The sequence below is a fragment of the Setaria viridis genome, chromosome 9, assembly GCF_005286985.2.
Source record: "Setaria viridis chromosome 9, Setaria_viridis_v4.0, whole genome shotgun sequence".
Taxonomy (NCBI): Eukaryota; Viridiplantae; Streptophyta; class Magnoliopsida; order Poales; family Poaceae; genus Setaria; species Setaria viridis.
In genome coordinates, this window is record NC_048271.2 from 11,864,239 (window position 1) to 11,878,040 (window position 13,802).

At 45.1% G+C, this 13,802-nt stretch overlaps 1 protein-coding gene across 1 annotated transcript; it reads right to left on the minus strand.

The window, feature by feature from the left end:
- Positions 1-3,679: 3,679 nt before the first annotated feature.
- Positions 3,680-7,962, minus strand: LOC117835099 (uncharacterized). Its single transcript, XM_034714462.2, has 8 exons — positions 7,802-7,962; positions 7,600-7,731; positions 6,547-6,755; positions 5,569-5,712; positions 5,182-5,396; positions 4,849-5,107; positions 4,282-4,437; positions 3,680-4,155 (listed from the first exon to the last, which is right to left on the minus strand). Exons 1-7 carry the CDS (start codon positions 7,881-7,883, stop codon positions 4,309-4,311), a joined length of 1,170 nt encoding a protein of 389 aa, XP_034570353.1. The 5' UTR covers positions 7,884-7,962; the 3' UTR covers positions 3,680-4,155; positions 4,282-4,308.
- Positions 7,963-13,802: the final 5,840 nt, after the last annotated feature.

Genomic DNA, 13,802 nt, shown 5'->3' on the forward strand with positions numbered 1-13,802 from the left:
AAATGCTGACAGGCCGTGCAGGTTCAGGCAAACAGACTACAGCTACAGATCCTCGCACGGAATTCACAAGTGAAAGGCTGAAAGCTACTCGGTGAATTTCACTAGTCCACCTGCAAGCTAAGCTAAGCTAAGCTAAAGCCGTTGGGTTCAATGCAAGCCGCTGACGCCGCGGAGGCCGGTGTCTCCTGCCTGATCGGATCGTGGAGCACATGCACTGCCGCATCATCCATCGACCGGTATCTGGAGGGACCAGGTGACGAGATTTATATATACTCCCTCCGTACCTGAAATTGTTGACGTCCTGGGCTCCCGTCGTGTTTTCGCAAAAGCTAACGTTCTACGCTCGCTCGACCACGCTCGTACAGGTTTACCCCTGGCGCTCGCGTCCGTTCCGCTCGCCACCGGACTTGGCATTAATTGCTCGATGCCTCGTTTCTCTTGGTCGCCGCCCGTTCTCGGCTCTCGCGTACGAGTAAAGGCCGTTGCACGCGCCTCCCTTCCTCTCCGCAGCACCCGCCTCCCTTCTTGCTCGCCTCCTCGCCGCCATCGTTTAGGCCATGAAGTCCGTCGATGCGCTCGTCTCCGTCAACGCGCTGGACTCTGATGTGGCTATGGAGTCCGTCAATGTTGTGCCGGACTCCATCGAAGTCGTCGTGCCGGACTCCGTCGAGCTCGTGCCGGACTCTGTTGATGTCATGCCGGACTCCGTCGAGGACGTCCCAGATGACGACGAGGTCGTGCACTGTCCTCGCTGCGGCACGTTGGACGCTGGCGGCGTCTTCGGAGATGCTTGCTTCCAAGCTCGCCGGAACACTCGCAGGTGTGCACGTTGTGGCCTTCTACATGAAGACTACATCTCAGCAAAGTGGCTCCATCTAATGGACAGGTTCGATTGCGAGTTCTACATTCCTGATGTGGCTAAACTTGAGATGGATGGTACTATAATCTTGTGCACTGATGAAGTTTTGAAGAAGGTGGATGAGCATATTAAGAAGCAGCAAACAAAGAGCACTAAGGTACAACACATGCATCTCACAATTTGGCCATTGCAAACCTAAGATACACGCATTTAATAATTTACATAAACTAACTTGCATCTTCTAATTTGTTTCAGCAAGACTAGCAAGTGCTTCGGCTAGCAATGAAGCTTCACAAGGGATTTGCAATGGCAGCCTTTCTTCCCTCTCTAGTCTTTGTTTCCGCAAGTGAGGAATTTTTATATTGTTGCAACCTTTAAGCTTCATTGCTTCCTTCACAACAGATTGTAGAGTTACAAAAATCCTATTTGCTTTCCATGGACTGTACTCCAAGAATGCCTACAAAACATGTGTTCAAGAAATTAGACCTTCTAAACAATCTTTCTTGTATTGAATAGCTTGAATAGCTCGAAAAAAACCCAAATCTAGAATATTAAAATCTGGAGAATTGGGTGGTTGACATATAAGCCGAATGTCAAACCCATCTTGCTTAGCAACCTCACAAAATTGAGGATCATCCACTTTTAAATGAGAAGGAGCATTGTCTTGTTGTATGAAAATCGGCTTGTTCACATCTTCTCTTGGCCACTTGGCTCTAATTGCAGCCAACACTTTATTTATCATGAAATCTCTTATCACCTCGCTTGTGATTGATTGAATTGGCTTGATTACTTGCTCTCCGCGAAGACGATTGTGACTTCCTCTAATAGCTTGTTCAAAAGTGACTAGTGGAAAGCAACCTATTTTGCCATCAAACACACATTCCCCATTTCTAAATTTTGGTCGAGCATATACACACAAGAACATGATCCTAGAGATGTAGTTCTTGTTTTTGCAAGTGCGATGTGGTTCATCTTTCTCGGGTAGCAAGTAGTACCTCTCAGATTTTTGAGAAAGGTAAACCATTTCTCATCAATAAACACAAAGTCAAACAAATCCTTAAACTTTGGATCATCAACCAAACCTTGCTCAATCATGTCCATGCACCACTTCAACCTAGTCTTCTTGTTAGCTTCAGTGAGGTAAGGTTTTATGCTACTAGAGTGGCGCTTAAGCAAACCCTTTTTCAAATACCTTTGTATCCTAGATTTGCTAATACCAATTCTACTAGACACATTTTCTATGGTCATTCTTTGCTTGAGAGGAATGTTACGCAGTTGTTCCAAATCAAGAGGGGTTGCTTTACGGCCACATCTACCTTTCTTTAGACTAGCAACCATGATCGGAATGTTTTGAGCAAGTTGGTTTTTACCTTGCTTCCATATGCGCTAAACTGATCGAATATTTACTCCAAATTGACCGGCAACAATTGTTGTATCTTGCTTTCCTAGTTTCCCATTCTTGCTTGTCATCAACAATGCTTGGTACACTTGTTTTCTAACATGTTCAGGATAGTCATGCTTCGGCAGGTGTACTTGAACGGGAGTCTCAACATCTTGTTCTAACATGTAAATATAGGAAAAAGAACAAGTACTCACGACATGATATAAATATAGGAATAAAACAAGCATTTTAATAGTACATAATCAAAATAATGGCGTTGCTTACCAGCTAGGTTTTGTACGTAATCAAAATCAACAACTCCAAATTCATCTAGTGGCAAGTTCAAATCGAATCCTATAAAAAACAAGAACATGCTCATTTAGTGACAAGAGAGGAAGAATATGCAGCAAGAGAAAAAATGGTGTTTTACATGCACAAGACAAGAAGAGGTAGTACCGTTGCCATGCTCGTCATCTTCAGGCTCGTTCAAATCAAATCCAGCATTGCCGTCGTCACCTTCATGCTCGTTGAGATCCAAGGGAAGGTTGCCATCGTCATCATCCTCTAAACGGACGTTTAGATCAAAGCCGAAGCAAGACTCAGCCATTGCGCCGTAGATGTGGAAGGAAAAAAAGTTAAGCCATGTGAGGAAGCAAGCTAGCACGGCAAGCAAGCAAGCAACAAAGTGAGGAGACGAGGCGTTTAAGCAAGCAAGCAAGCAAGGCTCAGCGCACGCAAACAAGGCGTTTAAGCAAGCGGTGCAACACGGCCGTAGCGCCAAATGAAAAAACAAACACGCCCAGCGACTTCTGCGGCTCAGCGCGCGCGCCACGACCAATCCTTCGCAAAAACTGACCTCAAAAACGCGCCACGCTGGGCCCAACATTGCCATGCAAAAAATCCCATGCAAATGAAGCCCCCAGCAAAAAATTTGTGGCTGCCAGGAATCAACCCCAGCTCGCCACTCTCACGCCTCAGTGCACTAGCCATCTGAGATGGGTAACTTTCTCGTATGAGATGCACATGCAACCATATTTAATAGGGGCAGACATGGAAAAAATACCCCCTTTCTCGTATGAGATGCACATGCAACCATATTTAATAGGCAACCATATTTAATAGGGGTAGACATGGAAAAATACCCCCTAATTAATCACTCCTTGATAAGCACAATTATATCCTAAACGTCAAGAATTTCGGGTATGGAGGGAGTATGTATCATAAGCTTTGGGATCACAGAAGCTGTCGCCTAACAGCTCGCTACCGTACGCAACACTTTTCTGAGGATTCAGGTCATGTTCCATCTCGACATCTCTGCAGTCGCATCTGCGACACGTGTACAGGAGACAGGTGGCATCTACTACTGATCTACAGGGCTCTTTTTGGTGGCTTGCTATCTCAGGTCTCGACAATCTTGAGCGTACAGGGTGGACTAGTAATACTCAAATGGTGAAAATCACCTCTAACAGTAACAGAAAGGTATAGTGTACACTGATGGGGAACCAGATGGTACAGGTACTTTTTTACAGAGAAGAACGTGAAAATCACCTCTAACAGCAAGGTATAGTGTACAGTGATGGGGAACCATATGGTACAGGTAATTCAGAGAGGAACGCACCAAAGAACAAAAAGGTGAATTCCTAATTCCTACATGGTCAGAATGCTATGTGTTTGGCTCTGCTTGAATAGAACCAAGGAACTATCCACAGTTTCACGCCAATTCCATATCCCCTGCGCGTAGATGAATGTATTCCCGTTACATCTGAATGATACTCTTCCATTATAGTAGACATGAATTCTTTGCAGTGACTTGAGAATCACTTTTGACGCCATTGCTCACCGATTTGTGTATGGTTCAGTGTGGACTGCACATATTAGTTGAGGAACATACAACAACACGATTGCGTAGGATCAACTGTAAAGAAAAGACAAACTTCTCAACAAAACACTTAATACGAAAGGACAAAATGTAGCAGTCAGCTTTGTCAAGATTTAGGGGGGGGGGGGGGGGGGGGGGGGGGGGGGGGGAGGGAGGGAGTACCATGTGAGCTAAATTTGAACCAAAAGTTTAGAAGTCGTATTTTGTCCGGCCACTTCTCAAGATTAGGCACAGCATATCGGATAACTTAGAGGTTGAGTTGTAGAAATTCCATGCCTCAAGCATCAAACGCTTCCTTGAACCTTTGAAATGGACAACCTGAAAATGAGTGTCAAGAATTAGTCTGGGTGTCACAGTTAACAGAAAACATATACAAGAACACACAACTTGCAAATTAAATAGATTAGCCTAATCCTGAGGCCCACACAAAGTTTTGCATGTGTAGAATTGATGAAGTGGTTATCAATAGGAAAGCATAGCTTAACCAGAAAAATATCATGAATTTTCAAGGCATGGTACAATTACAGTACTAAGAAGTTTATTAAATTATATGAATAGGTTCATGGAAAAGAAACGACGAAACAAATCTTTCATACTTGTCCTAGCATTATGCAAAACACAGATTCTCAGAAACATCTTTTATATTAATGGTTGACCAAAATAAATTCCATGAAGAGAAGGGAACAACATTGATCAAATAAAATCCTTACAAGTAAGAAAATGTTGTACCTTAACATCCAAGGGCATACCATGAAACTGTCCAGCACCCTCAGGTGGAGTCCAGTTATAAACAGCACAAGGCAAGAAGAGAACAGATGCTCCATTAACTTCACCTGTAAATGCTTCATGCTTAGAAAATTTTCTGAAAGCTGATGGTAGATGAGACTTCACAACCCATGCCAATGCTAATTGATCGCCAAGCATGCGAGAAGCCTTCATATATTTTAAGCTGTAAGCTTCAAGGACTTGTTTGAAGAATTCCACAGCTCTGAGAAAAAAGAGAGAGCTTAATTGATTTTGCGAGCTTTTATAACACGATCTATTGGCTAGCTGTCAACTTACTTAGTGATGCCATCCCTCGTGCCTCTTATCGCAACAAACCCAGAGTTCAAAGGTTGGCCTTTGTTATTACGAAAGGTAAGAGCCAGATGACAAAAGGGATATTTTTTGAATATATCTCCAAGATCATCGACCACTGCTATATCAGAATCAGTTAAAACAAAATGATTGAACCCTTCCACTCTATCAAGTTCCAGAAGCTTTTGCTCCAGAAATGCCTGGATATGAGGTCAAGATATATAAGCATACAACTGTTTCAGTAGAAAATAGGGTAAAGTAATGCATAAAGATGACCGGAAGATAGTAATAATATTTGGATAACATAAGTAGTTTTGAGAAATCATATGCAGAAAACCTAATCATGTGTTCAAATAAAGCAAATAGACTTACAATGTATGACTTGATCCTTTGAAGCATCAAATTTCCCCGAGAGTAATTTCCTTCAATAGGCAATAGTATAGCACTCCCTTGATTTACTGAAAATTTTGAATCAGGATCAGTCAATATGATCACATTGCTTCTTGGCATTGATACCTGCAGGATTCTACAGATAGGATCAGGTTTTAAACAACCAACATTACTATTGTTGTTGGAAATAATGTGGCACACTGCATATATTAAGTTCCAAATTAGATGCCAAAGGGATATTTGTTTTGGTGTGTACTCCCTCCATCCCAAATTGTAGGCCATTTCGGCATTTCTAGATTCATAGCTTTTGCTATGTATCTAGACATAATGTATATCTAGGTGCATAGAAAAAACTATGAACCTAGAAATATCAAAACGACCTATAATTTGGAACGAAGAGAGTAGGTAACAACAGCGTGAACTCGTATAGTACAAAGTTTGTTTTCCCTAAAAATGCAGGAGAGCTGCATTTCATTTCATTAAGAAGAGAGAATAAAATACAAAAGGGTTCAGAAGAAGCCCTTCCAAAAAAAAAACACACCCATTCATGCCCGTATGGCCGTATCTAGAAAGGGTTATGATAGTGATGTTAGTATTTGCATCAATTAGCTGCTGGTTCATTACTTCCATTTTTTGTTTCTACCGGTTACCGCACAAATAGGAAACAATCACAGCAAGAGGATGAAAGTACTAAGTTGTTAGTAACTCTAATAAATGGGAGGGTTTGCTATCATTTACTCACAAGACTCGGGACTAAACTGAAATGCTGGTCATAGGTGTCACAAAAAACAAGGATGGAAGCAGAAATCCAATTGTAATACTTATGCATGGGGTGTCTTGCAATCTATTATTCACAAATCACAAGAAAGAATAATGATTTGAGCCATCATAACGATAGTGTTAAAGTGCTGTCTATCCGTAATTACAATCCATAGAAACTTAAAGAAAAGGAAGAGCTACCTTTAAGAAACTGGTGAAAGTGTTCAGAATGGCCATGGACCTTTCGATCTTGCTATAAGAATGGTTTCCAACAGTTACAGTGTCAAATGGAACTTTGCCATCTCCATCTTGGACAGAACTGTAGGTTGTGAATACAGTAACAAAAGAAATATGTTCTCCAGAATAGTTCCCTTCACTTGATATGCCAATATTATTCAGAGCTTTAAGTCCTGAGCAAAGTGAGAAATTCATCATCAGTCCTACGAACCCAATCACTAGGTTCTGTGGTGCCAACAGGAGATAGCCGGAATACAACCTGCAACTATTAAATGATGATAAAGAACATCATAGACAACTATTAAGATTTTCAACTGTCAGAGATCTAACTGCAACAGCAACATTCTAGATTTATCTTAAACATGGTGCCCAAAGCAATGCGTTAAAGATGTTGCTTCACTGCTGATGATCTAATTGTAGAAAAAGTGTTGTTATGCTGGTTTGGCCCCTATCATAACTAAACAAACTTTCCAGTTTGTTAGGCTATAAATCCAGCTCAACACAATCCAATTTTACAGTGTCAGAGCCACATTGGGACATGAGCATATAATTGTATCATCATTTCTTTTTCTCAGAAAGATTAATACTATTGTGTAGTACACTCTCATTCTTAATTCGAGAAACATTTATTTTTTCATTAAAAAAAGTGAAGATGGTATGGTAACTCGTTCCAGAGCATGATGACTCACTTGGTTCCATAACCACATTGGGAAAAGAGCATACAGCGCAAAACAATCTGTAGAGTTTCAAACATTTTAAACTTTGCTATTATGTGCTTTTGACATTTTTGATGGACAATCTAATGTTAAATCTATACGCCCATCACAAAAATCCCAGCCTGACACAATGATATTGGTAAAGGCCTAGCAGCTCAATTTTCAAAGCAATCCTCCGTATCTATACATCAATACATGCATAGACTGCTAGAAACTACACCAAGAGGAATAGCCTCTACAGGGACAGCTAAATCCAGCACGAACGAAGGCACGGAGCTTGCCCAAAGGAGAGGAAAAACACCTTGGCACTGGAGGCGGTCAGGGCGGCCTTGTCCGGCGGCAGGGCCGATGACGAGGCGGTCAGGCCGCTTCGGCGCGGCGGGAGGTGGCAGGCACACGCCCTTCTCCGGAGCCCACGGGTGCAGCCTGGACACTGGCGCAGATTGGATCGTCAGGGGGCATTGCGACGGGAATTGGAGGAGACGAGACGAGGGGGTTCGTACCGGAGTAGATGAGCGGGACGAGGAGGAGGAGGAGCAGCGGGCGGAAGGGGATGGCGCGGATTCGGGGCCTCGGGGTCGCCATTGAGGCGGAGGAGGAACAGCGGCGGAGGAGGGCCTCTTCTCGTCGGCGGCGGAGGGCAAATGATGAGCGTGTTGCAGTTAGGCGCCGTTAGTTCCGCAGATATAGCATTTCTGTCCTCCTCGTATTTCGTTGTCACTTGGGTCGTTGGGGACTGGGCCGTTAGTCTTAGCGGGCTGGGCTTCACTCGTGCGGAAGAAGTTGGACCTTGCTTGAATACACGGTATTCTGCTAGCCCAAAAACGTGATCTTCGGCAGGTGGCCTAGTAAATCGTCTTCGCTTTACTTTTTTGTATTGTATTATATCGTTTTCGTTCTGAATCCAATCCGTTCTATGACCCTATGGACAATGGAGCATACTCGGGGAAAGCTCGGTGAATGCTGCTGGAGGATGAAAAGCTACACATGGACGGGAGAAAAGACATGCATGTGTCATGCTCATGCTCAACCTGTGAATTACCTTCCGCCATGCAGATTGCTAGGACCTAGCATGAGCATGCAATTATGGCGTGTTTTATTTATGCTTATGCTTGAGCCGGCACTAACAAATTCAACAGTATTTTAAAGGCTCATAGAGCAGAAGATGGGAAATTTAGACAAAAGCGCACACGGCTTGAAGTTCCAATCCAACCGACCCGTGTTGTCGACTTGAGTTTAATGGTGTGATCATGGTTCTGTTTGGAACAGCTTAAATCCTTCTTATGGTCAAAATAAGCTGAAACTACTAGCCAAACGGGACACTTTTTTGCAGCTTCTCCTGACCGCGCTTCTCCCCACCGCTCCCATTTGTACTAAAACGCAGAAGCTATACTAAACCCGCTTATTAAAGAAGCGCTTTTTTCATATTAGTGTAGCTTATTTAATAAGCGCTTCTCCCCACCGCTGTGCCAAACAGGGCTCATGTTGTGTGGCACATGTTGATGTTCCAATCCAACCGCTCGATATTGTTTAATGTTCTGCCTAATTTGGATCTATTCTTCTTTTAATATAATCGTTAGTTAGCCCGGTTAGTTTAAAGAAAAAGAAAAATAACGTTGAACTATACTCGGCTGGTGAGCCAAACGACCCGGTTTGAGCCTCTTAAATTAAATGAACTAATTCGAACTATTAATTAGGGCTGTCTCTTTTTTTAAGCCCCGAATGTATTTTGAGATTCAAACTTTGTAACCTTTTTAATTAACATTTAGCCTCAAAGATATTAATGCGATGTACATCCTATGGACAGATGACGTGAAACGAAAAGAAGTACAAGTAGGGTGGTGAATGACACTCTAACTTAGCCTAAAAAATTTATATATCGGATCCAACAAGCACCGGGTTCAAATATTTTATGATTTTGAGCTAAAAGATAGATAAAATCATAAAGTTGAGTTAAATTGCAAAGTAAATATGAGAGCTATAATCATAAAGCTAACTGAATTGTAAAGTAAATATGAGAGTCATAATCCATTACCACCCCGCAGAACCCGTTAAACTTGTCACGGCGGAACCTGTTAAACTTGTCACGGCGGGTGTTCGAGCATGTTTGGTTCATGTACTAAGATTGCCACCATTTACCATAAGAATCTGCCAAACATGACTAACCTTAGGTGCTCAAAATCTTAGCCACACCTTAGCAAGCCTAAGAGAATTTTGCCACACTTTTTTTGAGCTTTTACACATAGGACCTAGTTTATTAGCAATGAATCTTGCCACAAGTGTGATTTCAACCAAACACTTACCTAAGCCGGTCAAACGGGTGGATACTATATATCGCATATGCTGCAATTTCACCACTTGTCGCCTTCTACGTGTGGGAAGAGGTGGTGCATGCATGCAAGAGAGACAAAATTAATCATGTAATCCTACGTGCAAACCGTTTATAACTAAAAAAACTATAAATCATACACCGGACATCCAAATTAAATTTCGATTGCACCATTGGTTTTCTGACAATAAAAGCTTTACAACAAGATCCCACTTGACTATATTTGGACGAACTTTTTTTATTCACATTTGTTAATTAAGGTTGCATATTCTGTGAGACATATACACGTGCAACAAATTATACAAACCCATGGAACAAAATAATCATACACATCGAACAAAATATATGAACTCAAGGAACATGTTTAATTTTTTGTTCGCAGAAAATAACTATTTATTCGTGGTGTTTAAGCATTTGTTCGCAGTAGTCATAGCTAATTAATCCGTATCTAAAAATATTTTTAAAAAATATACTCCAAACATAGTCAAGTGGGTCTTGTTTTGAAGATCTTGTTATAAAAAATTTAATGGTACAATCGAAATTTGATTTGAAGGTAAAAGGATCGAGATGTCGCCTAGTGGGGGGTGAATAGGCGAGTTGACCAATTTATAAAACTTCAACCCACTCAGCAGCACTGCCCAGGCCAAACCGGTCAGACCGGTCCAGGAAGGGTGGCACACCAAGTGCTGCTTGAGTCCCTCCTTGACTTCTAGCATCAACCAAGCTTGGAGAGTGACTTCTGTAGATAATTTCCAACAGGGCAAAGAAGTTCCTACACACAAGACAAGCACACCCAAGTAGATCGAAGCAAAAGCAAAACTGATTTGCTAGAAACCAACAAATGAGACACACCAAACAAGATACGAGGATTTGTTTATCCGAAGTTCAGATTCACCGCAGATGAATTCTACGTCTCCGTTGAGGAGCCTATTGGAATATAAGTCATTTTCAACTCCCTTTCCAACAAGCCGGGTGTGACGACCGGCCCCAAATCTTACAGGTTAATCTTAATCCAAGCCCTGATCACCTGTCTTAGCTTTCCAAGCCTAAGTGTTCAACCTCCCGACCGGTCCCGACCCCTGAGACCCGAACCCTCCCCGCTTCGCTCCGGTTCCGACCCCGCCAAACCCAGCTCACCGTCGGATCCTTCTAAGTCCTTCCCAGAAACGTCCGTTCTATCTGACCGGTGGACCCGCGAGATCTTTTTCCCCCAGATCGTCCGCGACAGGCGCACTCGAGTTGCATGCCCGCTTCAGAGTCTCCCCACCGCGTGGCTCAACTTCTTCGACGCCCGCCGCTCAGCCTCGTCTCTGGCCCGCGACCGAATGGATTCTCGCGCCCCCTTCCCCAATTGCAGCGGAAGCCCCTCTGCAACCTTTCTGCAACGCCTCGCCTCTCGCGCCCATCATCACATCGCCAGATCCCGGCCGCAGAGCCCGATGTCGCCCGTCTTTTCCGTCACTTCGACACAGTCGAGCCGCCTGGTCTTCGCTACCCGACGATTCCTCCTCCGCCAACCCTGACCACAGCAGCGACAGCTCCTTTCCCCGCCCTGTCAGAAGCCGCCCGACAATCTGTTGCTCCGCGCTCGCCCGCGCGCCCGCGTCTGCCTGTCTTCTCACCTGTGCGCCCTTGATTCTAGCGTCGTTAACCCGGTCACTTCCATCAAATCTACCGCACGACGACGCCCGCCTCCGCCAAATCTCAACCACCAGCATACCCGCTCCTACGCCGCCCTGACGCCAGAGCCCAATGACCGCTGGCGTCATCCCCAAAGTCCTGCACCACCGCCCTCGTCGCTCAATCGCCGCCCCGGCAGAGCACTCCATTGCTTCTTCCCCGGCCTTCGCGCCGCTCCCCTTCTCACTCCAACGCCGCTTCCCTTCTCCCTTCCCAGCCGCTATAAAAGGGAATGCGCGAGCCCCACCGGAGTTCCCTCCGCCATTGCTGCCTTCCGCCATTTCTCTCGCTCCCTGCTCAAGCTCCTAGCGCCACACCCTAAGTTCTTGAGGAACTCTCCTCTCCGCTCCACTCCGTTTTTCCCAAACCATCCAGCCGCTTGCTCCTCCGTGCTGCGTAAGAGCTCACTTGTGATCCACAAGAAGCACCGCCGCCGCCGGAGCACTGCCGGACCTAGCCGTTGTTCAAAACCTTAGCCCCTCCACCCAAGTCTGTTTCTTCCCGACCCCAAGCTTTCCTTGTAGGAAGAAGGTAAGCTGCCGACCCCAGTCTGCTTCGCCCGACCCCTCCTATCCGCCCGACCCCGGTTCCGTTTCGCCCGACCCTATCTGTTCCGCCAACCCTTATCCGCCTCGCCCGAGGGCTCGGCTGTGATCTTTTTTTTCTTCAACCCGAGGGTGTATGTGTAAAACTTGGGAACCCTTCAGCGATTGAATCTGAGGATCCCTAGCATACCAAATCCTCTAGTTTAAGGATCAGATCATAAGTTCCTTTCCGACCCTTACCTCTTGATCTCCATCAGCTCTCTTGAACCTTCACACCCTCCTGCTCTTTGTCGCGAGTTTCTGGGCTCAGACTTGCAAGTGTTGCTGTTGAAATAACCATCTATACTAACTAATGCATTGCATTCGTGTAGAGCTACGCCTCGCCGACGGCTTCTACGAGCTGCACCCGGCGCCAGAAGACGGCGGTGTAGCTGAGCTCCTGCCCTCTGAAGCCGAAGCCGCCCCCGAAGTCGAGCAGTTCTCTTCCTCCTTGCTCGAAGGCAAGCCCCGGTTGCATGAAACCCCGATGTTCTCCAAACTTGCGCATGCCTTCCTTAAAACAATGCTTGTGCATTTACGTATAGGAGTTGTTTGAAACCCTAGATGCATGACTTAGTTTCCCATGATCTGAACACTAGCTGTTGGACCGAGTAGCTGCTTGCTTAACTAGGAGACGGTAAAAGCCGAGTGATTCCCTGTCACTCGCGAGTTGTAGGAGTTGGATGTCTACCTTTCTGTTACAACTGTAAGGACGATGGACGGGGCAGGGTTTGGGTAACTCTTTGGTGGTTGGATGATCGCCCCGTCTGTCTATGAAAACTTGCTAAGGCCCAACAGTGGTGGTGTTCGTGATCAAGTGTTTGAAAGTACTAACCTCATACTTAGTATGGGATGAGGAAGCCGAGTACCGGATTGAACCTAGACGTGAGCGGTCGCCCCATTATTCTTGGAACGGAGTTTCCCCTGCTGGTTGTCGCACGTGGTGGCAAGCGTGGTCACAGGACGGCAGAGGCCAGATCTGTGGAACCTTGCACCAAAGGAAATGGGCCCGACACGGGTTAGGGGATTGATGGGGAAGGCCGACACAGGAAGCGACCTCCGGGTGCGCGGATGTCATGAGGTTAGGTTCACCATGGATGGTTAAAGAACTCGAATCGATTCGTCTGCCTCTCACAGTTTGAGACTGCTTGATCGCTATGTCACCCTGAGTAAATGAGGAATCTGATGATGACATGGTTTTGTTGATATCTACATACCTTGTTTTGGTTCTATGATTGCCTAGAATAGGTTGCAAAACCTAGACCGGTTAATGAACTTAGAACCGGAGCTAAAACTTGAAAATAGGGTTTTACTTAGTGCTTTTGGCAAACAAACCCCTCAGCCAAAAAGCCTTGCATGTCTAGAAGTGTGGAGTAGCCTTACTCCTGTCGGTTAAGTCTTGTTGAGCTTAGTAGCTCAGCCTTCTTGTGGCTCCTGTTTTTCAGGTGTTGTTGCTGCTTCCAACCCTTCTCCCGCTGGCACTTGGCCGCCCCAGCTCCCTCCGGGTTGGACGGTCGAGTGGGATCCCTCCTCGGACGGCGAGGAGAGGGAGCAGTGATGTCCCGGCTGGCCTCACCAGGGATGTCCGACCCCGACGTTCGCTTCCGCTAGTGGTTTTGTTTCCGTTGTTTTCCTTTTGGAAACCTTGTAAAACTCTGATGTTTATTTCATAACCAAACTAAGTGGTTAAGTTGTTAACTCGGTGGATGTGTTGTATTCTCTAGAACCGCTCACCTTCGTGTGGGTCTGCTAAATGGTCCTGTCCAAGTGGTTAAATCGGAGGAAATCCGACGGCACTTCGTGTTAACTTGGCTAAAGCATCGGTGTCGCTTATTAGGCGACTTAACCATGTTTAATCAAGCTAATCCGAGGTGGATCCGCCACACCGGGTCTCTTTCAACCACTTTCCTC

Bases quoted from the DNA above. Each gene is read 5' to 3' on its own strand.
- LOC117835099 (XM_034714462.2), bottom strand. From the start codon at position 7,883: ATGGCGACCCCGAGGCCCCGAATCCGCGCCATCCCCTTCCGCCCGCTG. The intron at 7,732-7,801 runs GTACGAACCCCC...AATCTGCGCCAG, and splicing joins CGTCCCGCTCATCTACTCCG to TGTCCAGGCTGCACCCGTGG. The intron at 4,438-4,848 runs GTACAACATTTT...ACTCATTTTCAG, and splicing joins GTATGCCCTTGGATGTTAAG to GTTGTCCATTTCAAAGGTTC.